At 32.3% G+C, this 27,283-nt stretch overlaps 1 protein-coding gene across 1 annotated transcript in view; it reads right to left on the bottom strand.

Annotated features, from left to right (window-relative positions):
- LOC115876958 (elongation of very long chain fatty acids protein 4-like) overlaps positions 1–26,642 on the bottom strand; it is a 48,573-nt gene extending 21,931 nt beyond the window's left edge. Inside the window, exons 1-2 of the mRNA XM_030893003.1 lie at positions 26,214–26,642; positions 20,320–20,426 (exon numbers count right to left, since the gene is read on the bottom strand). Of these exons, the coding sequence (XP_030748863.1) occupies positions 20,320–20,398 (79 nt within the window). The 5' untranslated portion in view covers positions 20,399–20,426; positions 26,214–26,642. The remainder of the gene's footprint in view (positions 1–20,319; positions 20,427–26,213) is intronic.
- Between the last annotated feature and the right edge of the window lie 641 nt (positions 26,643–27,283).

The following is a 27,283-nucleotide window of genomic DNA, read 5'->3' on the forward strand; positions in this document are numbered from 1 at the left end:
AAACTTTGATGCCCGTAAATGATGATAAAAAAATGCTTTGATAAAAATACGAAGTATTTCTATGTCCACAGAATATTGGGACACCCTGTATTATTACAAAACGTTAAAGCAATACACATTTTGACAATATTTAAAAGAACTATTTAAAAATTAAATTAAAATTATTTGCAACTTGGAACTTTCTTTTAGTAAAAAAAATAATTCTAGATCTTTTAACGGAACTTGTTCTACCATAATGGGAAAAGTTAGGACTTGCAATCAATGTGTTTATAGCTAAAATATCTCTCTAAAGTACAGCTCTCAGTCTGATTAAGTTTCCTGCTTGGTATATTGGACATTTAATTAAGAAGTTATTGATTGTAGTCATATCTACTCCGAAATCGAGCATATAGTTGCCTTAAAACGACATAGTTTCTGTAAAGTACTAATAAGAAAGTTATAGCAGTTAATCTGATAAAAGGGCATAAAGTCAAAAGCAGTTCTTAAAATACTGCCATATATACCCCGCAGCGTAGTGTAGCGTCAATACAAGGGGATGTAATAAGTAACTGCATTTAACATTTTACCAATATAATAATTTTTAAAGTCTTTAATTTTGAAGTTACAATTACCAATATAATAATTTTTAAAGTCTTTAATTTTGAAGTTACAAAAATCTATACTAAAGTTACAGTTGAGGGTTGGAACCTTTGGTGTTACACAGCAAAATAAAAATTATAAAATACTAAATCACCACAATACACCAAAACACTTTTACTTTTACACTGGACGCGTGGATAGCATCATCAGCAGATGATTATAAACTGAAGTTATGACCAGAAATGAAGTTATAACCAGTTTATAATCATCTCCTGATGATGCTAAGATGGTTAGCGAAACGCGTGTCCAGTGTAAAAGTAAAAGTGTTTTGGTGTATTGTGGTGATTTAGTGTTTTTATTTTGCAATCTATACTAATATATAAAATCCTTTAGTGACTCACTGATTAATCACGATCCTGCTCAAACCACTCAACGTAAGAAGCTCAATTTTGGCATACAGGTTGATTCTAGGGTGTAGAGGTTCGATAAGAAAGGATTTTTCGAAATTCCAGTTCCAAGGGGGTGAAACCACCCCTCAAATATTACAATAATTTTTATTTTAAAAACGGTCAAGTTTCCGAAAAAAACTCTTAAACACATATTTTATTTTGTTTTTTTACATATTTTAAGATTTTTTAAAATGTATACAGGGTGTTTCGAAAAATCTGGCCATTGATTAATACGATCCTGCTTAAAGCGCTTGACGTAAAAAGCTGATTTTTGAAAAACAGATTGACTTTAGGATGTAGAGGTTCGATAAGAAGGAATTTTTTGAAACTCGAATTCTAAGGGGGGAAACCACCCCTCAATTAGAATATTTTTTATTTAAAAACCGGTGAGTTTTTCGGAAAAACTCTTAAATACGTATATTTTTACAGGGTGTTTCATAAAATATGACCATAGAGTACCTACATAATCACGATTCTGCTTAAACTGATTGACGTTTAAAGTTGATTTTTGGCAAACGGATTGACTGTGGAGTGTAGAGGTTCGATAAGGAGGGGTTTCTCGAATCTCAAATTCCAAGAGGGTAAAAACGCCCCACAAATATTACAATATTTGTTATTTAAAAATCGGTTAGTCTTTCGGGAAACGCTTGGACACGCATAATTTATTTTGTTTTTTACATATTTTGAAATTTTTTAAAAAATCATACAGGGTGTTCCAAAAAGTTGGATAATTGATTAACCACGATTCTGCTTAAACTGCTTGACGTGAAAAGCTTATTTTTGGCAAACGGATTTTTCGAAAGTCAAATTCTAACGAGATGAAACTACCCCTCAAATATTACTAAGTTATATAATAATATCGCCATATTGTTTTTTCTCATGCTGACATAAATGTGACAAAATTTTATCCAGTTTGTATGTTAATGGAAATTCTTGCTTTGCCTTATCATCACCATTACAAATGATTAATTCGATGCGAACGAAGTCGCAGGTACACGCTAGTAAAATATACAAAACATGTAACAGGTTAAAAAAACAATCAAACCAATTTAAAAAAAGACTAAATTTATGTAAAAAAACAAAGCTGTGAACGTATCTGATATTAAATTTTAAAATAAGGATCAATTCTTCTAGTATTCATATTTGCGAAATTTTTTATTACATTTTCTTCAAATGAGGGAGAAGAACGCAGGCTCTCTACTACCGAATCTTTCATCTCAACGCGCGACGACATTAATTTTTATTTTATACCGCGAACGAGATGCATTTATGAAATCGCATCAACCATCGACTAAAACAGCGCACGGGAGACGTAATCACGGCCGGAAAGTTCGAGATGAAACGAGGACAGTCGCATCATCGTGCTGTCGAGATATTTTTATATTTAGCGTTTAGCTAAATTTTATGTTAGAGCCTTTTAATAACCTTGTTCCGGAGAAAATTTGATATCAACATAAATAAATTCAATCAGGACATTGACATTTACTTGAAACAATATTCTATAATAATTAAGCGTACATAAATAATTGCATAACATTAGGAATTAGGAAGCTACAGAATACGAGAATGACCATTGTTTATGTTCAAAAGATAGTATGTTTAGAGTTAAGATAGTATGTAGTTAGCCAAAATATGTATTTAAGTCATTATTTCATTCTTAACTTTTTTCATAGAACATAACAAATTTTCAAGCATGTGCAAAAAAATCAACAAGCTACAAAATTGTTAAAAAACAAAGGTAATTTTTCCTATAAAAGTTTTCAAAATGCGCTTTCCTGCAAAGTTATTTCATTATTCTAGTATATTGAATTAATAACAATTATAAATTATTTATAATTTTATTATTACACTAAATGATGACACAGTTTATAACGTTTATATGAAATTACCAGAAAACTTAAGTAAAAGTGTAACGGTATCAGTAGAAAAAGTGGTTATAATTTTAATAAACTTGCTGGCCGACATGGACTTGATTAATTAATATAAAGAAGTGTATATTTTTTTCAAAAACAATGAGGTCATTTTTCTTTTACGAATAAAACTTTTTCTTTCTGGTACACCTACATGGAAATAAAAAATAAAAGTGACGTAAAAAAGTAGTTCCTTTTAATTCGTGTTTTTTATACACCAGTTCTGTTGTTCGATCATTTACATGAAACTCTGCAGCGCACCTCACTGGATATTCGCTTGTCTTATAACGTAACCAGGTTGCTTTAAGATAGAAAGATTCTCCTTTAAATATCCGTTTAATATATGTATAATACCGAGACTGATGCTCTGACTCTTGATCACTACCATCTATTAGGTAGGTGCAGAAGAATGTGTGAAAAAAACTGGGGACTTAACCCTAAAATGACTCTGTGATTATAGTCTTATACACAAGAGTAGTAAGACTCCTTGATAACCTACAAGTCGGTGGCGTGGTGGACAAAGACGTCGCAAGTGGATGCGATAAGGTTATTAAGTTTCACACAAAGGCTTGCCTGCCTGTGTGTAACGGAGGCCATAAAAATCACTCCCATAAATACGATGGAAGTCTTGTTGAACTTACCACCACTATATATTTTCATACAAGGCGAAGCCAGATCTGTTATGCACATGTTAATTCACAGTCAGCAGCACATAAGCCATACGCTTAGTGCTGAAAACTAGAAGATAATCTAAGAGCTAAAGCAGACAAAGTATTATCGCTTGATGCAACAGTTACAAGATTTAACAACAAATTTAATATAACCATACCAGGAAGGGAGGACTGGAGAAAAAGTGTATCCATTCAAGTTGAAGCAACCTGGTATACAGATGACTCAAGAACGTCGGAAGGCGTAGTAGCTGGAATAGTAAGGCCGAAACAAGGAAGATCTTTCCACGTAAGCCTATCTAAGGATGTCACAATTTTCCAGGCAGAAATAATGGCAATGCACTATTGTGTAGAAAAAATAATAAGACAGCAAAGAACACATCGTTCGATGGCCATCTTGACAGACAGCCAAGTAGCGCTAATGGCACTCGGTTCCACGGACGCCAATTCTAGACTAGTGTGGAACTATGTGCGTGCTTTAAATACTTTAGGTGAACGTAGCATTGTTACGTTGGCCTGGGTACCAGGGCCCAAGCAAGGCTCATCAGTGGCATTCATAAGCCCAGAACCCTTCATCGGCGTTGCCAAAGCAGTCACGAGAATGACAACGGAAGGATGGGTGGCTAACAAATCTCTAGAATGGAGGAGAAACTCACCAGGGCAGAGACAGGTGAAAAAACTTCATAGTAACTTCATTCGCCAAAATTCATGGTAGGCCTGATAAGCAAAGACAGAAAGACAATCAAAGCTGTAGTGAGTCTACTAACAGGGAATTGTAAGCTAAATAGGCATCTAAAGCTAATGGGATTCTTGGCTAGTCATTCTTGGCTATGTTAGCTTATTCTTAGGCATGGCTAAGATGGCTATTTCCTGTTTTCGATAGTTTCAATCGATAATTCGTTCCAAAATGTCGATAGTTCCAATAGATTGAATGAGAATTGTACCCATCTTTCGATGGCGTAGATTTCTGCTTGAAGGATGCTCGGGTAGGTACCCATCGGTTCGGAGTATTCCAGTTTTCGGCACAAATACTCCTATCCCTGTCCCTGCTTTGTTTCCTAATGAAGCCATGTGCAGGTTCTGTCAATTTGAAGAAGAAACGACAGAACACATTTTATGTCGGTGCGACAGCTTGACAAATGTGCGGTTCTCGATAATAGGCAATGATAGGCCATGACTATATGGAGGGTTCAGTCTCTAAGTTGCCAGACTTTTTGAAAAACATAGGACTGGGGAATGTAACCTAAGGATCAGAAGAGGACCGCAATAGATCTGAAAAGGTCGCAGTGGACCAGGTCGATAGGCACCTCGAAGAATCTAATTTAATATAACTAACGACCCTTGGCTGTTACGTCACAAATTGTCAGGACCATCACCAGAAACGGAAATTTTTCGTGGTAAATGTTAAGTATATTTTATTTCTTATACTGACAATATTTTGTCTTTTTATATTGCGATGATCATCGTCACGGAAAAAAAATCCTTCTCTAATGCCCATGAATAAAAAAAGACAAACGTCTTAGTATTAACAGCTGAAACCCCAACAACACGCAAAGCAGCTGTCCATGAAATATTTATAACCTATGGATCAATTCGGGAAAAACGGGAAAACCAATATGGCGTCGAAAATGATAACGTAATAACAGCCAAGGATGCAAAAACAAAGCTTATCTAAATTTTCCCACAATGTGTTTTAAAATTATGACATGTTGAAAAAAGCATTTTGATTTACACCTGTATAATACGTTCTAAACAAAATTAATTTAGTTTAGAAGTAATTTTAATTATTATATTGTTAATTATTATCAAAGTAAATAAAACCATAAATCAATCTTCAAACTGGGATAAAGCTTGATTTTCATGCATCCGTTGTCCGACGATACGTTGATACGATATTAATTTTATTGGTTGTATTTAAAGGCTTCGATTGGTTAATCGTTTCTAACCAATCGAACCCTTTAAATACAACCGATAAAATTAATATCGTATCAACGTATCGTCGGACAACGGATGTATGAAAATCAAGCTTAAGACATAAAATTTGTGAAAAAAAAATAGCGTATTTTTCAGCTTGTTCCTTCTTTACTTATGACCAATTTGTGAATAACCACAAACTTTTATTAAAAAAAATATGTTATATAAATTACAATAACTAATTTTATAATTTTTTCTGTAAATAAAAATAAACACCAGGAAAACATACAGGAGAGTATGCTATTTTATGCTGAGACAGTAATAAAATGGGTTATAGTGTAAGATGAAAGTTTATACTATTATTTTCATTAATCTCTATATCACTAACAGACTAAATAAAAAAGGTATTAATATTTATATCCTATTAAGCTTTTTCCTATTTCTTATATCCTATCCAATCACATGGCGGGAAAGAAAAGCTTTCTTTAATTACAACCTAATATAAAAAGATGTTGCGGTGATTTGGATTTGTAGCTTGTCCGTCGTAAACTATAATTATTTAAATTACATCTTTTTTACATGCGCACTGTTATTTTTTAACATTCTTCAGATAGAAAATGAGGTATCATCTGTTGCAGTTTTTCTTTTATTTTTTGCAGTCGATATTATATTTTTAGTAGTAGATAACAAAAAATTATATATCTGTGTCACATAATAATAATATCTTATTCTTATTTATTATTAATAAAAATTAAAAGATTCTTATTAATTTAATAAATGAGTTATTTAGTAATACATGCTTCTAACGAAATGTATTCAATGCTCTAGATTGATAGTAAGACCCATGATTACCTATGCAGTAGTTGCTTGGTATACAAAACTAGAGCAACGTAGAGCAAGGCAAAACCTGGGCAAAGTACAGAGACTGGCATGCATCTGCATCACAAGTGCCATGAGAACATGCCCGACAGCAGCAATGGCGGTCATTACCACTGCATATTGTCGTCGGTAGATATGCTAACGCGACAATGATTAGACCATGATTAGGTCATTGACAGAAACAGTAGTGGGAAACTTTTCAGGTCAGAACACCCTTAATAAGAAAATTCCACTATTTCAACTCCCAGTTGATGACATAACAAGAATGTAGAACTTTAAGAAACATCTCACAGTAGTATTGAACTATAAAAAGAATTGGAAGAGAGAAACGTTTGCACAGCATGTAAAAGACCATATCATAACGTGGTATATTGATCTCTCCCAACCAAACCAGGGACAGGGAAAGGAGTATTTGGGCTGAAAAATAAATACTCCGAACGGATGGGTACCTACCCCAGCAACCTTCAGGCACAAAATCTACTCTATCAAAAGATGCGGACAATTCATCTTAGATAGGAACTATCGAAAACAGGAAATAGTCATCTTAGACCTAAGAAGAATGCCTAGAAAAGCTGAATAAATTAGGCAAAGAAAATAAAGTCCTCCTACTCTAGGTGCCCGCTCACGAAGGGATAGAAGGCAATGAAAAAGCAAATGATCTAGCTAGAAACTGAGCGAACACTCCACTAACTGGATCAGAACCATTTGCTTTCCAAGTGAAAACCAATTGAAGCGAAACTCAAGAACCTTGAAGACTCCATCCGTAACCTGGAATTGGAGTCCTTCAATTCTCCGTCTAGGTCACTCAAAAAAGTTTCTCAGAACTTAGGGTACAAACATAGTGGAGGCAGGTTTCTGCTTACCGGCAACCAGCGCCGTCTCAGGGCACCCTATACTTGACCACTCGCATCTTCAAATATCGCTCGCATCTCGCATCTTCGAAAAAGCCATATAATAATACACGTGTTGCGTATACGCAAAGTTGCGAACGATGTCAAGAATAGGTACCTATATAGATCAGCGCCGACTACCGGTAAGCTGAAAATTTGCTTGCACTGTGTTTCCACACTTACGACCGAGAAAAATCAAAGATTTTCATTGATTTAAATAAGCACAATTTTTGGAGTTCCTATAAGGACACCGTCTCCTCAATGAACACTTCAGTAGATTAAAGTTGAGAAACAACGGCGAATGCAGATTCTGTGGGGAGAATGAGGAAACACCAGAACACCTCATCACTGAGTGCGCCGAGACAACAACCGTTCGTGCCATGAACCTCCGTCTCAGGTACTGGCTTATGTCAAAGCATTGAGACTGTTGGATGAGTTATAACTTGTTATAACTCAAGAAATGGGAACACACAATAGATCTGTAAGATCGCGGTGATTAACACCCCTCCTAAAATTCTAAATTCTAACGAAAACGCTTGTCAGTCTTATTTCCTTCACCCTTAAATATTTCAAAATTTTAACAGCAATTTAAGAAAGTAAATCCCCCTGTAATTTATAAAACATTTATTATTCAGGCACTGTATATTATCGATCTCTTTTCATGACGACGACCTTATGTTTTAAAAATGTATATACGTATACTATAAACTTGGAAAATAAGTTGGTTATAATAATGGTTTTATAATTCGGAAACTCTCTATTTATTTATCCAGTAATGCTAAAACACTCTATTTGAAAGTCGATTAGAGAAAATAGTATGATTCATTGGCAAGTAATGTAAATATTTACGATCCGGTAAAATTGTGATGTAAGAGGAGGCTGAGCTTGCCGGAGGCGAGTCAGTAGTTGATAGGCCGGCCGGCTGTTGTGTTGTGTTTTGTCATAGAGCTGATATTTGGGGGTTGAAAGTCTTTTGACTATAAACGTTGCAAGTACTGTAAGGCAACGGGTCGTTTGACCAGAAGAAAACCTCTTGTGACGTCTTGCCTTCGAGGTTGGTCTTGAGAGTTTGAGGTCTCCCTTGTCTTCTCGATTGACACGATGCGGCGTTGGGGTAGTGAGACTAGTGAGGTACCCCAATTAGCCTATATTCGATTGGGATGCGAATCTGTTTAGCGGCAGATTTGCGTCCGGGGGAAGCCCCTATACTATTTCAGGTGACACTAGCTAGTTGTTGAAGATGATTAACCAATATATAACCGAATGATATTTGAATTAGATGGAAAATATGGAATAGAATATATCAGTAGCTAGGGGGCGGAGTACCCCCGGGTGAGTCTTACTATTTAACTATCAATTTTATCCAGATCAGTAAATGTTTGTTTTGTTATTTTCATGTACAATGAGAGAGTGCTTGCCCGTGACAACTAAATGGATATTTGAGGAGAATTTGCATTGTGAGACCCGGTTGAGTAAGCCCCAAAAATAGCGATTTTACACTTTGTTCTTATAATGTATCTCACTTACTAGCAAAAATTGAGGTTTGTAGTTTTTGCTAAATGCATGGTAAATACCACAGATACTACCTTTTTAAATGAAAGATATACGTGCACTTTTGTATGTGAAATACGCAGATAAAATTTGGAATTTAAACTTATGTCATTTGTATTTTAGGAATGGTTAATAATAGTGAAAATGAAAATTATATAAGGTAAAATAATATTTTTAAGTTTAATTTATTTGCACACTCAGTACAGTGCAGATTCATAATAATAAACTTAAAAAAATATTTTTTCGAAATTGTCATAAAAAATTGGCGCCGGGAGGCACGTATAGCCGCCCATACTAAAATATGTTAATATCATCTCAAAAACTGCGAGTTTGACTGATTTTGATGTTATTGCAAATTTTGTTGGAAATATTATTCCTAATCTTAATTTGAAACCCGCGTTTCGCTAGCTACTATAATTTTGGAGTTACGATTTTTTAAAATTGTTAAATACGAAAACACAGAAAAAATTAAATAGTTCTTAAAATTTAAACGAAAAATATTTTTTTTATTTTCTTTAAACAAAATAACTAATGTTTTTTGGACTTATTTGATAAACAAAGGTCTATCGAGACCTACCAGCTCTGACAATATATGCATTTATTTAAAATTCACCCTGGATTGGTAAGATATTTACATTTTATTGGCTCTGTTTTCTCATATTATAATGTTATTTTCTCATACAACAGAATTTGTATATGTATAAAACTAAAATAGTTATGTTAAAATACTGTACAAAATAAGCTATAAAACTTTCAGTTGGGAAGAGTAGAATATAAATCAAGGTAGATAGTATGTAAAAAGAACAAAGAACTGAAATTACGTGAATATAAGTTTTAATCAGATTTTTATTGTTTAAAGTTAAAATGAAGTCTATAAACATAGTGTATAAAATACCAAAACAAGTTAAACTTAAAACATTAAATCTCTTGTAAAACATAATATTTTGGCATGAGGATTTTATATAACTTTAAATAAAAGTATGCTTTTAATAAAAGTATGCATTTCAAGTATAAATACAGAGTGTCCCAGAAATAAGTGCAAGTATTTAGGTGGTGCTAGATCTCGATAAAAGAAACATATTTTTTCTATATCGTTTTTTAAATAAGTCCAAAATAACGGAGTTATTTTACTTCGAAAATTTCCAAAAAAAAAAATGATTTTTTGATAAAATTTTGAGAACCACTGGATCTTTTCTGGATTTCTTTTATAATTATTCTTTTCTGGATTTTCTTTCTTGTAAATTAAATCTAATATCTTTGTTGCCATATTATCAAGAAATTATGGGTTTTAACTAAAAACAAAAAAAAACTAAAAAAAATTCAAAAAAATTTCGAATTTTCAAAACATTTTTTTCGCAAAAAAAACTCATAGGCGTCTTTCTGGGGTCGAACTATACTAGCAGTTAAAATACTTCCACTTATTTCTGGGACACCCTGTATAAGAGAAAATAAATAATATGCTCTTAAAATTCACTTTTGTTTTCATTATCGTGAACATTAAATAAAATATATGATTTATTTTTAAGAAATTGTATTAGGTATTTATACATAACTTAAAATAAAATAGTATTTATACAGGGTGCGTCTTAAATATGAGTAAATATTTTCAGGGCTAGTAGATAAAAGAAACATAGTACTTTCTCTTTACCATTTTTCAAATAAGTCCAAAATAGTTTGAAAAAAAATAGTTTGAATAGTTGTCAAAATTAACAAAAATATACATTTTTTTAAATTTTATGAACTACTGGAATTTTTTGGGTTTTTTGTTCTTTTAATAGCAATCTACTACCTATGTTGCCATATTATCAAGGTAATACCGTATGATCGAATAAAAACGGCGTCAGCGATGGCTATGAAATGAAGATGTCATTTTATATGTAAAATTATATGGGAAATGTCAATGACTGTCATTTCCAAGCCAACTGAAGCCGTTTTTTTTTCGATCATAGGGTATGTTTTTAACTAAAAATTTAAAAAAAAAATATTTTTTTGCCAGATAAACCTCATAGACGTGTTTGTGGGGTCCAAATAGAAAATCTTTAAATAAATAGTATTATCGGTAATTTAATGCAAATAAAACTTTCATGAAAATTTTAACATTTCATTATTTAAAATGCTATGCAATAGTCAGGAATCACTATTTGTAATAAATTAAAACAATAATTTTGAACAAATAAGTTAATAATAATATCATATATTATAAAAGTAAAAAACGAGAAAAATCTAAAGAAGGAAACATTCGACCAATGTGCCAATGTGTATTACCAGTCATGACCTATGCATGCGAAACCTGGACACTGGACACATAAGGAAACCGCAGGTTGCACAATGCTCAATGGAACCAAATATGCTGGGAATAACCAATAAAGACCGTAAAAGAATAGAATGGATACGACAAAAGACCCAGATAATAATGTCATCCACAGAGTCAAATCCCTCAAATGGCAATGGGCAGAACACCTGGCAAGAAGAGCAGACAACAGATGGACCACAAAAATTACAGCATGGTACCCATGAAGCATTAAGAGACCTAGAAGAAGACCTGAGATGGGACCATGATATTAGGAAATTAGGAGGGATAACTTGGGCCCCATAGCCAACAATATTGCTGTCTATTGTTACTTATTAGCCGAGAAAATGTTTGAATTTTCTATCATCTACCACATTGCTTATGACCTCTATATTGTTTGTATTTATAGAACACCTGACGCAGATATGCATATGTTCTTTCAGAAATTACTGAGTTTGCTAGAGTCCCTGCCTGTGAATAGCAGGTTGATCTTGTGTGGTGACCTTAATATTGACTTCTCCAGTGTGTGTGATGCTCGGGTATCTCTCCAGTCTATCTTCGAGACTTTTGGTGTAGTAATGCATGTTAATGCACCAACAAGAATCACTAGAACTTGTTCTAGTACTATAGACTATGTCGTGTCATCCTTTGATCCAGAATTGGTTGACTGTACTGTGTTGAACTCAGGCTTCTCTGATCATGAAGGAGTATTAACAAAATTTTCCATAAAATCCGAGAGTAGAAACACTTTTCGTAAATTAGGACGTATTTTTTCGGAAAAAAACTTTATAAATTTTAAGCAGCTTTGTCTAACAACAGATTGGCATGTCATCTCTGGTGATGTAGACACTGAAGTTTCCAGATTTACACAAACATTATCTGGTCTGGCATCCAAAGCCTTTCCTCTCAGGCCTGTCAAAATTAAACATCATAAACCCTGGACTATTAAGGGCCTACGTACATCTGCAAAAAACATGCGCTCTTTATTCACCTAAAAAAATTCTCGGATAGTGCCTTCTTTCACGAGTACGTGAAACTTTACAGGAAAATTTACCATAAGACTATAAAAGCCGCCAAGGACATCTATTACAATAGGAGGTTGACTGAGTCCGGTAATATTGCCAAAGAAACATGGTCGATTGTGAATGACTTGAGGAGTAAGGTTTCTTCGTCCAACATAACCTCAACTTCACCTGAGGACCTAAACAATTACTTTGTAAATGTGGCGAAGAATATAGTGAATACTATCTCACCCTCCCTTGATCCTCTATCATTTCTCTCTGACTATAATGCTAATTTGCACAGTTTCTTCCTTACGCCTGTGGGGTTGGCAGAGCTTCGCAATACATTAAATGATATTAAAAATAAATCTTCAGCAGGGACTGACGGACTTACTCTTAAAATGTTCTCTAGTATGCCGGAATGTACATTAAACCATCTTTCAGCCTTAATTAATATGTCATTTGAAGATGGTGCTTTTCCAAATTGCCTTAAGTCGGCGATAATTATTCCTTTGCATAAAGGAGGTGATAAAGAGCAAGCTTCCAACTATCGTCCAATTGCACTCCTTCCCACGTTATCGAAGATCATGGAGAGACTGGTTAAAAAGAGGCTTGTATCATTTCTTCTAAAATACAAAATACTCACCCCCCTTTCAGTTTGGGTTCTTGAGTAACAAATGTACAAATGACGCTATGTTTTCGCTGTTTAATAATGTATACTCCAGTCTGAACAACCGTCTCGTTACAGCAACAATTTTCTGTGATTTCTCGAAGGCTTTCGATTGTGTTAATCATAACATCCTAACTAACAAATTGCAGTACTATGGTATCAGGGGAACGCCTCTTGAATGGTTTAAGTCCTACCTTAACAACAGAAACCAGCGTGTGAGGGTTGATAAGACTGTGTCTTCTTGCAAGCCAATAGAATGCGGAGTACCTCAGGGCTCAGTGCTAGGTCCTATTTTGTTTCTGTTGTTTATCAACGATATTGCTAGTCTGGACATCAGTGGTAAAATCTGTCTCTTCGCGGATGATACTTGTTTCACATGGAGCAGCCCGGACACCACGGCACTTCATAGAACCATTTCCAGTGACTTAATCAACATAAAAACATGGTGCGATTCTAATTATCTGTGTCTCAACGTCTCTAAAACTAAAGTCTTATCATATAAAAGTACGTTGCTACCTTTTCAACTTGATAATACCACCATTGACGTCGTTGATTCTGTGAAATTTTTAGGCCTTGTTGTGGACAACTATTTAAAATGGGATTTGCACATCGATGCTTTAGCTAAAAAATTAAGTTCTGCCTGTTTCGCACTTAGATCAGTTGCTAATGTGCTTAATTTGTCAACATCTAGGACAGTCTATTATGCCCTTTATGAGTCGCATCTCCGATACGCACTTCCATTCTGGGGTGCGTGTTGTGCGACTCAATTTGAGCGTATCTTCAAATTACAAAAGAGAGCTGTGCGATATTCACTGAGGCTAACCAGTTGTGCTCACTGCCGGGACTTGTTTAGAAGATATAAAATATTAACTCTTCCTTCCCTATTCATACTCGAATCCGTCTGCCTAGTTCGCAAGCACGTATCGAGTATTTCTCTAGAGCCAGTTCATGGCTATCCAATTAGGAACGCAGAGCATAACATGTATCTGCCAACCCCTCACTCTGAGTTAGTAAAGAGTTCCCAATTGTACAATGCAAAAAAAAATGCACTATCATCTGCCATCTGAAATTAATTCCATTTCATCCTTTCCTGCATTTCGCAGAGCCTTGAGATCATACTTACTGGAGAAAGCCTTTTACGCGGTTAACGATTTTTTTATTAATATCTAGGGTTCTAAATTTAACACACATTCACTAAATTTAGAAATGATTTTGTTTTCTATCCATTTAAATTTAGTATTGACATTATATACAGTTGTTTATTTACATGTATGTTTATATTTTATTTATATTTAATTAAATAAATTTTTGACAATGTACAATTTCTATAATTGTATAAAGTATTGTTTTAGTTTTGTATGTTTGCTGTTAGTTTTATATGTTTTTCTATTGTTAAGTGAAGTTTTGTATGTTTTTTATATTCTTTTTTTTTAAGCTTTGTCAACAAAATTGTAAAATTTTTTTATGACAATAAAGCAATTTCTTTCTTTCTGTTAAGCCCAATACAACTACAAAGAGAGTATCTAAATATGTGAGGGAGGCTACACCATAATTGGAAATGGTTGAATAAGCTGAAAATGGTGATGATAATGTTGATGAAACGTCAAAAAAAAACCGCAAGACTGAAAGAGTCTTACGTGCTTGGTCTTAGACGGGGTCTTGCCGAAGTAGTATTGGTAAAATAAAAATAAAAATCAATCTAAAAAAGTTAATCCCGGGATCCTGGGATTATACAGGGTGAGTTTTCTACGATGTTCTCTATGGGTATCTCGGAAACTACTGGAGATAGAGAGTCGGTTAAACGGGGAAAGAATTACAGTTTTGTGAGGTCATAAATATGCGCCTTTTAGATTTTTGAAAATGTTCATGGCTTTCTAGATATTTCGAAAAAAAAAAAATTTTGGCAATTTTAAAAATGGTCCCTAATTCCATTATAATCTATTTTAGACAAAAAGTTTTCAGATAAAAGTTGTAGATAATCACATCCTTGATGAGATTATGTTCTACTTTTTTTTCTAAAGTCTATCATTTTTGAGATATGACACAAACTTTTATGTTTTTTTAAATGGAAACCATAGTTGATCATGGCTTCATAAAAAGCGCCATTTTTTAATATTTTCAGTGATATAAACTATAATATGTTTTTTTCGAAAAAATAGTAAGTTACAGTCAATTCTTATAATTTTTAAACAATTTCAATTAGTTAACCATTGAAACAAGTTCAATCGTCGTTAATGTCAAACTGTCACATCCAAACCTTGTAAATTAAAATAACCAAAAATTGTAAATATGAATTTTTCAAATGAAGAAAAACGTGTAGGATTATTAGTTCAACTTTTCTTGGCCATACAGTTTCGTCTTATATTGCTTATATCGCTGAAAAGCTTAAAAAACGGCGTTTTTATAAAGTCATGGCCAACTATGGTTTCCATTTAAAAAAAACATAATTTTGTATCATACGTCAAAAAAGACAGGCTTTAGAGAGAAACGGAGAATACAGTCTCATTAAAGATGTGATTATCTACAACTTTTTTCTGAAAACTTTTTGTCTAAAAAAGATTGATTTTAATGGAATTAGAGACCATTTTTAAAATAGCCGAAATTTGTTTTTTTTTCGAAATATCTAGTAAGCCATGAACTTTTTCAAAAATCTGAAAGGCGCATATTTATGACCCCACAAAAAGGTAATTTTATTTTTTATTTTTATTTATTTTATTTTTATTTATTTCTTTTCCCATTTAACCGAGTCTCTATCTCCAATAGTTTCCGAGATACCCATAGAGAACATCGTAGAAAACTCACCCTGTAGTTTCTCCGGACTTTTAAAACGGGATCCTGATCCTAAAAATTGGGAAACACTAGTTGGAGGTTGGAAGCTTTGGTGTTTCAACATCAAAATAAAACACTAGTTCACCACAATACACCAAGGTTAGCAAAATTGATCATGATCATGAGTCATGGAGTTAGTGTTTAATTATCATAATCAACTTTTTTATTATCACAATTAACTTTGGCATTTAAACTGGAAGAAATGTCACTTTTTAATGATATTAATTAATCGGAGAAATGTCACTTTTTAATAACGTAAATTAGTTAGCGGAAATATGTTACAGTCATGTTGTGCGTTAAATGTAAATTTATTGAAGGCGATTTTTTTATTTCATCTTACGGTATATTTATACTTTATTAATAATTATCTTATAAAATAATTTGGAAGAAGACAAAACAAAAATTTGAAAAATGATGATAGATAGATGATAATCTCCAACAATTTTTACAACGTCTATATAAAATCTCAATATTAAAAAAGCTTTTTTTCTAGAGTCATTAATCACATACTCGTATGGCCTAAATGTTTTTTATTCATGTAATAATTGGAGCTGATGTTTTAAATCAATATTGTCATTTTAATAATTATTGTATTCATTAATAATTATAAATAATTACCATAAATAAATGAGATCCAGAATTAAATAATGAATATGTAATTAATTGTATTTTTTATTTAATTTGTAATAAGCTCAGAGATATAGACTTTGAACAGTTGCATATAATCAAGGGTGGCACCTAGGTGAAACCTCATTAAATTTTATTTTATAATATCAAATCAAATCAAATCTTTTTCATACAGGGTGAGTCTGAAATAAGTGCAAATATTTTTAAGGCCAGGAGCACGTCTATAACGCCCAGGAAGCCCAGGAACACGTCTATAAGGTATTTTTCACAATAAAAAAAGGTTTTGAAAATACTGCATTTTCTTTTAAATTTTCGTGTATATTTTAGAAAACTTTTTAGAACTGCCTGCTCAGCGCAAATTTTTCGACGGTACAATTTATTAATCTCTAATATTACCATGGTAACAGTTTTACTCTATGGTTACGGCACTAAAAGGGATGAAAATACAGAAAAAACCGGTGGCTCTCAAATTCATTTAAAGATAATAGTATTGTTTTATTAGGAGTAAAAATGACACTTGTTGTGGCGAGGCTGTACGTTTGACGGAAGAGCGTTAGCGAAGCACTAAAAAGCATTTTTACTCCGAATAGAACATGCTATTTTTTTCAAACGCACAAATATTTTTTTAAGCAATTTCAAACGTCCCAGATAATATAACTTTTTAATTTTTTCAGTTAAAAAAACGAGATTTGGTATGTTAGTATATGACATAAATTAGGATTGATTGACGTATTCAATTGTTTTCGGTCACTTCCTGTTTCACCAGAAATTACTACAACTTTTGATTTTTAAATGGTACCCTCGGTATTTTTTAGCTTTATTTCAAAGAAAATGACATTTCAAGACTATTTCAAAGAAAATGACACTCTGAATAGAATGACATAGGTATCATATGTCAACTTTTGACATTTTTGCATATGGTGTATTTGAAATTATAACTTGCGGTTCGTAACGAAAAATTGACTCGAAATACCAAGTGTGTGGTATCAAATTATTCGTAAAAAATGCTTTCTCCAAATACGCTAATTAGCCACCCTCGTTCCATTTGAAAAAATTGAGATATGATTAAAAATACGATTTAAGCATTTTGTAACTGGCCAGGACAAGACACTAAAAACAATAGACGATCAAATCTATTTTTCCAAGGCTTCTTGAGTAAGAATTAGAGTTTTTAACACAGTTATGGCACTCTAGATTGAATTTTAAAATACGATTTTTTATTAAACGAGAATGTCAAAACTTGACATATATTGACTTGATATGTCATTCTATTCAGAATGTCATTTTTTATTGAATAAATTAAAAAAAAACGATGGTTCCATTTAAAAATCAAAAGTTGTAGTCATTTCCGGTGAAACAGGAAGTGACCAAAAACAACTGAATACGTCAATCAATCCTAATTTATGTCATATACTAACATACCAAATCTGTTGTTTTTATCAACTAACCAAATCTCGTGTTTTTATCCGAAGAAATAAAAAAGTTATAGGGGTGAGCCACTTTTGAGACGCACCCGGTATATCAAGAAACTATGGTAAAGGGAAAATATGTGTCTTTTAACGGGACCCAGCAGCCCTGAAAATATTTCCGCTTATTTAAGACTCACTCTGTATATTTTTACCGCCGTAGATTTCCGATTGATTATTTATTATTATTACTCACCCTGTATATTTGAAAACTTTTACTTCTGATACTCAAATAGATGAAAAAATCTTTTGTGAGAATCATGTTAAATAATGTTTACTCAGTAATGTGTGAAAAATGTTCAAAAGCGTTAAATTTTATCGTTTCCTTTTTTTGTTGGCTTGTAATTTGTTGTAACAAAGTAAACTTAAATAAGTAATTAAAACAATATGTACTGAAGTTTAAACAAAGATATTCCTAGAAATGTTTAATTTACAACATGAATTCCCCAACCAAGTCAATGCCGAAAAGCTGAGAATTTTATTTCACCACAAAACTTTTCCCGTGAATTGAGTATTTAAAATGTTCTTCGAATATAAATTGAAGATATTGGTGATCAATTTGGAATAAAATTAATAATGCTACTGATAGTCATGGTGCTGTTCTTCGGATAGACTGTAGTAACTATAATGACGTTAATAAATCACAGAACGTTTCTTTGCAAATTTGATAAATATTGTCTAAAAAGCTGAAAGTTTTATTTTATCTTATCCGATAGTCAAACAGCGCAAAAAGCGATCAACTCAGTAACCATTAGTTCGAAGTTGGTCAAAGAATACTTAGAGAAGATGAACAAAATAAGCAAAGATAATAAAGTCCTCCTAGTCTTGGTGCCCGCTCACCAAGGGATAGGAGACAATGAAAGAGCAAACGATCTAGATACAAATGGAGCAAACACTCCCACTAACTGGACCAGAACCGTTCTACTTTCCAAGTGAAAACCCACCTTAAAGCGGAACTCAAGAACTTGGAAGACTCCATCCGCAACCTGGAATGGGAATGGCAACCTGGTTATGCTTTCGGGGAATAATAGGGGATGTCGACATATTAATTTTGATACAGCACACTATGGGGTCGGAAATACCTCTTACGCAAGATACAGGGTGTTAACGTTTTTGAAAAATTAAAGATATTCTTTAATAGTTTTTTAACAGTTGAAGGTATCGTTATAAAATTTTAATATAGGAGTCTACTTAACAGAGACACTTTAAATGTAAAAAGGAGAAGAGGTTTTAGTTTCAACCAGTGGCGTAGGCATACGCATTGGGTAATTTAAAAAAAATAATACGCCACTGTTACAAATAAAAATTTCGGAGTATTTTTATTTATTCGATTTATTTCCAAGAAAAAATGTAAATTTCTCCTATCTAACACCATTTTGTCACAATTTAAAAATATAATAATTTTTTTAATACCTTAAATATGCGAATTATTATAACTACCTTAAAACTAAGAATGTTATTATTAACAATGCAAAAAAATCTAGTTTAAGAAGAAAAAAAAATATATTTAAGAAGCTAATAGTAAATAGTACTAAACTAAAGTTACCCAAGGTGTGTAACTCTAACCTTGGCCTATTTAAATAAGTGATGAAGGAAGCTGACGATGCATGCATTCTCATAAAAAAATGTATTTATTTTTAAATTGTGACAAAATGGTGTTAGATAGGAGTTACAAGAGACATTTTTACTTGGAAATTACCGAGTAAATAAAAAAACTCTAAAAATTTTATTAAATTGTATTTTTTATCAGTGGCGTACTATTTTTTTGCAAGAATTACCCGATGCGTATCACATTTACGCCACTGGTTGAAACTAAAACATTAGCGTAACTAGCAATTTATCCTGGGGTGGGCTTGGGGGGGGATGTAATGGGGTTGAGCCCAGGGGGGCCTAGGTATTTTGTTTTTTTTTTAAATGAAAAATCATTTTAAAAAACACATTTTTTGAATAAAACGTTTACAAGAATTTCTCTATCAAGAAATTTCATAGACTTGGTTATCAAACCGAGTAACCGTAGATTACTTAAATACCTACAAATTTCTATAAATCCATCTAAAAAATAAAAATTAACACATTTTAACCTAACCTAACCTAACTAAACAAAATAATATTAACTAAACAAAACGCGTTAACTAGAAAACGTCATTTTTACTGCATCACAAGCAAATGAAAATTAATACGTAGCCAAGAGTAATAATTCAGGATTTCTCTGGGGGGTGCCCAGCAGTACCTGAGGGGGGCGGCACCCCCGGGCACCCCTGTAGTTACGCCAATGAATAAAAACTTATTCTTTTTACATTATTTGAAGTATCTCTGTTAGGTAGACTCCTAAAATAAAACTTTATAACGATACCTTCAACTGTTAAAAAACTATTAAAGAATATCTTTAATTTTTCAAAAAGAGGCATTTCCGGCCCATAGTGTGCTATATCAAAATTAATATTTTGGCGTCCCCTATCATTCCCCGAAAGCATGACCGACTTATAGGAATCACCCTGTAGATAAAACATTATGTGTGGACGGGACTTTATAAGTGTAAGCAAAGAATATCTTAAAACTATAATATTCTTTGGTGTAAGTTATTTTAATTACTTACCAGATAGAGTTAAAGTCCATAGATAGTAGTCGTAAATTTGATGGAATACCGTTTGGCTTGAATTTAACGCTTGAGTCATAGCGTTTCAAAATGCACCGACAAAAAATCTGCAATAAAGAAAACCACATTTTACTCGAAAATATAGAAAAATTATTGTTAAATTATATAACATCTTCATCGTGAATTAAATGAAATGCTAGCGTAATAATTAACAATAAGTACAATAATTAATGGTACATGATACACAATATTGTGTGAAAGTAAAAGTAACGCCAACTGTAACAAACTTTCTTCTTATGTTGCATTTTAAGATATGGAGAAAAGGTAAACGATTCGATTAAATTCTTAATGTTTGTGGACTATCTCAACTTTCGCTTCATTCAGCAAAATACTTTAATGGAAAGTTATATTCGTTAATTTTCACTTTTTATTAATCATCTAGTGGCGTAACTTATTACGGAGTATAACGGATACACAGTACAGGGAGGCTTGGATAGAAGTTTATACTCTTTATATATTCATCAATATTCATCCGTGATATACTATATGATCGGAAAAAGCTACCAAGGTCGGCGTAGAAATACCGATACCGATCGATAATAATTTCGTGCTCGACATGTGATGTTCGTTCATCGACCTGGCTCATGGTTCATTTGGTTCATGGACCTTCATCGAATTTTGGCAAAAATTAAGTAAATCTAAATAAATAAAACAAAGTCGGGTTAGCTACACCTTTTACTATATGGTTACACCATTTATAACTCAAGAAATGCTGGACCGACTTTAATGATCTCTGATTTGTCATTTGGTCTGTCTGGATTCGTCTCTGTCCCAAATAGCAGAATAATTATTAAAATATTATTAACTATTTAATAAAATTAATTAAACTATTATGGAAGTATTAGTATAGAGGAAAAATTAAAGAAAAAAAATACAGAATTTTTTTTTCAAACGTCACAAATAATGTATTAATTTTTGCGACGTGATAGATGGTACAAAACCGTAATTTTAACACCTAGGCATAAAAGAGAAGCATTTTTACGCCTAAGCATAAAAGTACGAGAATATTATTAAACTGACATACAGTGTCAAATTTAACGAGCGTAACCATAGTTTCTCGATATATAATTACTTACAAGATATTACTTTTAAATATTTTTATACAGGGTCGCTGATATGTATGGGAACGGTCGATTATTCGGTAAAATATACGAGGTACCACAAAAAGTTAAATATAAAACTTATAGGTAATAAATTTAAGTATAAGGGTGGGTCATAAAGTCGTGGCACATCAATGTTTCATATTTTTAATTAGAACCCTCTGTATATTATTGCATATTTCAATTCTTCCGTCAATTCTAAGCAAAAATCGAGATAAACACAATGTAACTCAAGCCAACCTTTTCCGAATTATTGACCTTTGAAAATATCACTTAAACAATTCGATTTAGTTAATTTCGATGTGTTCGGTCTCATTTAACGATGTCATTCTGCGGAAACTGTGATACTTAATAATATTTGACATTACAAAATCTTCGTTTAACATTTCAAAATCCAAACTTCATAATTCGGAAATGGTCGAATTTTGGTACATTATATGTATTACAATTATTGCTTAAAATTGAAGGAAGAATTGCTTTGAAATATGCATGCAAATATGCAGGTAGTCGCATTAAAAAAAATTGATGTGTCACAACTTTATGGCCGACCCTGTATACTTAAATTTACTACTATCTGATTCTGACTTTTGCATTTTTGGCGGTAGTTTGTATACCAGGTGCGTCTCAAAAGTGGCTCACCCCTATAACTTTTTTATTTTTTCAGATAAAAAATGAGATTTGCTATGTTAGTATATGACATAAATTAGGATTGATTGGTGTATTCAGTTGTTTTTGGTCACTTCCTGTTTCATCGGAAATGACTGCAACTTTTGATTTTTAAATGGCACCCTCGGTTTTGACATAGTCACTCAAAAATAAATCCTATTTTAAATTCCAATCTAGGGTGCCATGGCTGTGTTAAAACCACTAATTTTTAATCAAGGAGCCTTGGAAAAATAAATTTGATCGTCTAATGTTTTTAGTGTCTTGTCCTGGCCGGTTAAAAGATGCCCGAATCGTATTTTTATTCATATCTCAATTTTTTCAAATGGAACGAGGTGTCCAAACATTAGCATATTTGGACAAAGCATTTTTTTACAAATAATTTGATACCACACACTAGTTATTTTGAGTCAAATTGTCGTTATGAACCGCATGTTACAATTTCAAATAAACCATATGCCAAAATGTCAAAAGTTGACATATGAAATGTCATTCGATTCGAGTGTCATTTTCTATCGAATAAAGTAAAAAAATACTGAGGGTGCCATTTAAAAATCAAAAGTTATAGTCATTTCCGGTGAAACCGAAAGTGACCACTAACAATTGAATACGTCAATCAATCCCAATTTATGTCATATACTAACATACCAAATATCGTTTTTTTATCTGAAAAAATAAAAAAGTTATAGGGGTGAGCCATTTTTGAGACGCACCCGGTATTTTACATGATAATCGACCGTTCCCATACATAACAGCGACCCTGTATAATTTGCAGTGTTTGAAATTGTTCAGTCTGTAATGACAAACGTACAGCCTCGCCGCAAAAAGTGTCATTTTTGCTTCTAATAAAACATTTTAATAAATCAAATTTAGAACACCGTCATCTTTGACAGCTTCTGTCACGCACGCTTATACGCTTTATTTGTAATAATTGATGTTCTCTGCAAATCAGTGACATACTAGGTTATATTATAGAAATTAAACGGAAAATAGTGAGAAAATAGCATAATCAATTCTAGAGAGATTTTGAAATATGTATATAGAAATAGAAAACACTTCAATCATCGAAATGCAAGCAAAATTATAGAGAACAGATGAGAACACAAAGTATAGACAACTGTCAAATTGATTAGTCTCTAATCGTTCTAGATCATTTGATCAATCAGTCAGCCACACTACAAAACTGTCAAAAAATATCTTACTCCGCGTTAGTTCAATGTTAAGCGAGACTGGTCTTGATCTTCGTCTTGCAGAAAAAGCAAAATCAAGACCAAGGCCGACCAGTGCAAGGCTTCCGCAACACCAAGCATGCAAGACTCCTGCGGTCTTGCATTTTTAACGTTTATGTGACTTAAAAATTATTGTTTTAATCTATTATAAATAGTGTTCTCCTAATTATTTGCTGATATAATATATTGAAAAAGAAATTCCTCAGACAAGTTTTACTTGCATTGTATTACTAAAAATGATATTTATTTAAAGATCTTCTATGTAGAAAGTGAATCCAGTAGAAATCTATTAAAAATGCAAGAAAAAGATAAAGACCAAGATTAGGCCCTGCAAGATAAAGACCAAGGGAGTCTTTTACACCGTTTTTATTCGATCATATCTAATATTATAATAATTTGTTGTCCATATTATTGTAATCTTCGGGCTAAAATATAATTATATATGTACACACAATGAAGACAGATAATCAATCAAGTCAGTGTCAAAGATATGAGACAGTCAGATAATCGATTATCACTGACATTTTTTCAACAGGAAGGAATCAGATTTAAACCACAGATCTAAGTTTTAAACATATTATTTCTACCAAACGTAATTTGTGCTAATTGAACCCCGTTGATGAATTAATTATTCATTTTTATTACTTTCTTTTTTATAGATGTCACTCAAGTGCTTTTGATAATAAATAAATAAGTAAAATTCGGTCAACTCGAAGGAAGCGCAAAAAGAAAGTTTCTAAACTTTGACTTCAGTTGTCTCTGGCTTTAGTAAACATTTTTTTTAGTAAAGAAAATCCTCGATACAAGTTAAACGATCAATATGTGATATCCAATGCTATGTGGTCAAGATTAATATAAATTATCATCTTCTTTCCAGGAAAAACAATAAATAACTAAATTTTGTTGTACAGTGTGATCCAATGTTCCGAAAAAGTTCTACCGGGTGCGTCTCAAAAGTGGCTCACTCCTATAACTGTTTTTTTTTCATATAATAAAATGAGATTTGGTTTGTTAATATATGATATAAATTAGGATTGCTTGACGTATGCATTTCTTTTCGGTCGCTTCCGGTTTCACTGGAAATGGCTACAACTTTTGATTTTTAAATGACACTTTTGGTATTTTTTTTCTTCATTTGATAGAAAATGACATTCTGAATAGAATGACATAGCAAAAGTCAACTTTTGACATTTTAAATTAAAAAAAATATAGCGTTTAAATTTTAATTTAGAGAACCATGGCCACATAAATGTAGTAACAATTTGACTCGAAATACCGAGTGTGTGGTACCAAATTATCCCCAAAAAATGTTTTTTCCAAATATGCTAACAAGCCACCCTCGTTCCATTTGAAAAAAAATGAGATATGATTAAAGATACGATTTGGGCATCTTCTAACCGGCAAGGACAAGACACGAAAAACATTAGATGATCAACTCTATTTTTCCAAGGCTCCTTGATTAAAAATTGGTGTTGTTAACACAACCATGACACTCTAGGTTGAAATTTAAAATACGATTTTTTAAGCGAAATGATTATGTGATATCATTCTATTCAGAGTGTCATTTTCTATCGAATAAAGTAAAAAAAAAATACCGAGGGTGCCATTTAAAAATCAAAAGTTGCAGTCATTTCCGGTGAAACAGGAAGTGATCGAAAACAATTGAAAACGTCAATCAATCATAATTTATGTCATATACTAACATAATAAATTTATTTTTTTTTATCTAAAGAAATAAAAAGTTATATGGGTGAGCCACCTTTGTACACACCAAAATGTACCCAGTATATTAGGGTTCAGGTTTGAGATTTTCATTCCAAACTATTTTATAAAATCCGCAGGCAATAGTAGCGTACATTTTAAAATATTTCTGTCAATGTACAGGGTGAATCAAACATATTTTTAAGATAAGGATGTAAATTTTCAACTCAAATGCTGTACAGGGTGAGTTTTAAATCAGTGCAAATATTTTTGGGGTAGTATATATCGAACCCAGAAACATACGTATATGAGTTTTTTTTGCGAAAAAAATTTTTTGAAAATTTGGAATTTTTTGAAAATTTTTTTGGGAATTTGTTTAATTTTTAGTCATAAAACATAATATATATCTTCATAATATGGCAACATAGGTTTTAGATTAAATTTACAAGAAAGAAACCTCAAAAAAGATCCAGTGGTACTCAAAATTTAAGCGAAAAATATCTTTTGTTTGTAATTTTCAAAGTAAAATATTTCGGTTATTTAAGGCTTGATAAGCAGTAAAGAGAAAATATGTTTCTTTTATCTAGATCTACCAGTCCTGAAAATATTTGCACTTATTTAAGACTCACCCTGTATATTTTTTACCGCCATAGAGTGGCCAATTGTAAACAGTAAATACCGAATTCAAAAATACCTTAATGTCATATTTTATATGGAATAGAGGTTTTGAAATACTAAATTTGCTGTATAGTATAAAAGCTGGTGTATTTGAAGCACCTATCAGCCAATAAGCAAAAAAATACAATACTTAGTTTTGACTCGCCCTGAATAAATCAAACAACAATAAATATTTTAGTAAGCTGAATTTTGAAAAAATACTAATGTACGGTATTTTCGGTTAAAGAGTATGTACTATCAAAAATTTACGTGATTTTACATTTTAAACTATGATTTGTTTTTAAGTGAATTATAATACATTTATTAAATAGAGAATTTATCACGAGTAATATATCTTCTAGCCATGGATAAGCTGGAGTTTAAAAATTCTATATCTGTATATCCAGTTATTAACTTTATATTAGTTCTAATTTGGTTATCTTATAGTAATTTACTATGTTAGATAATATAAAAATGTACCCACCTTTTCAAAAAAAAACTTTTCAGTCAACTAAAGAAAATATACATAATCTTCTCTAGCAACAGATCAAATATCTCAAGACGAACTCGACTATATCCCTACGTTCCATGATTACACTGCAGACCAAAAATCACAAAACACTATATTCAATTAATGACAAATAATTAGATAAAAAAGAAATGTTAGGAAGACGACTGACAATTTTTTTATCTAAATTTATGGAAATTTCCACGCGATATCGCCTCGTCAATGTGAAGCAACAGAGTGAAGCTATGAAGAACAAGTCACGTTCAAAGAAGACAAGTTTCGTTAGTGAAAATGGAGGAAGTAGGCCGTTATTGGCTTGGGGGAGCCCAATATCGAGAGTTCCGTTGTTTGGTACCGATACACGAGTATTCGGCGCTACTTTCCTAATTATTCTGGTGTAATAGGGTCGATGGTATGCACAGAGAGGCGTTGCGGTACGACTTGGACGGTGTGAAGCAGGTCCGTTTTGGTGACCGCAATAGGGATGTCTAATTTTAGATTAAGTATCGATATATGGTGGATTCTGTGCTAAATGGTACATTCTTCTTAATTTATTTATAATTTAATTTTTTCTTTGTTATTTGTTTTTAATTCTATACATTCAATGTTCCGAACAAGCTCCAAATCCATCTTCATTTCAATCAAAGTTAGTGGATTTGTCATAAAATTCCTATTTTAAAAATATCATAATGTTTAAACTATTTTTATAACGAATTATTTTTGAAATATGATTAACTTTAAATTAAATTTTCTACACTCTTAAGGCTCTTTTAAAATGATTGATGCCTTGCTCTCAGCTAAACTTCGCCCACAAATTGTAACCATTTTTTATAGTACAATAAAGACGATTTATTATTATTATTTTTGTAACAAGTAGTACTATACGACTGAAAATAAAACGGCGTCAAAGACGGCTGGAGAATTACAATGGATGATAATTTTAGCGAGGTCCAGCCCTAGACGTCATTATTTGGCGCGCGCCTTCTTTATTTTTAATGGCGTACTGCTGGATGGCCTTAAGAAAGTTGTAATTTATTTTTATATTA

This window comes from Sitophilus oryzae, unplaced genomic scaffold (genome assembly GCF_002938485.1).
Source record: "Sitophilus oryzae breed Bouriz unplaced genomic scaffold, Soryzae_2.0 scaffold_1441_pilon_pilon, whole genome shotgun sequence".
NCBI lineage: Eukaryota > Metazoa > Arthropoda > Insecta > Coleoptera > Curculionidae > Sitophilus > Sitophilus oryzae.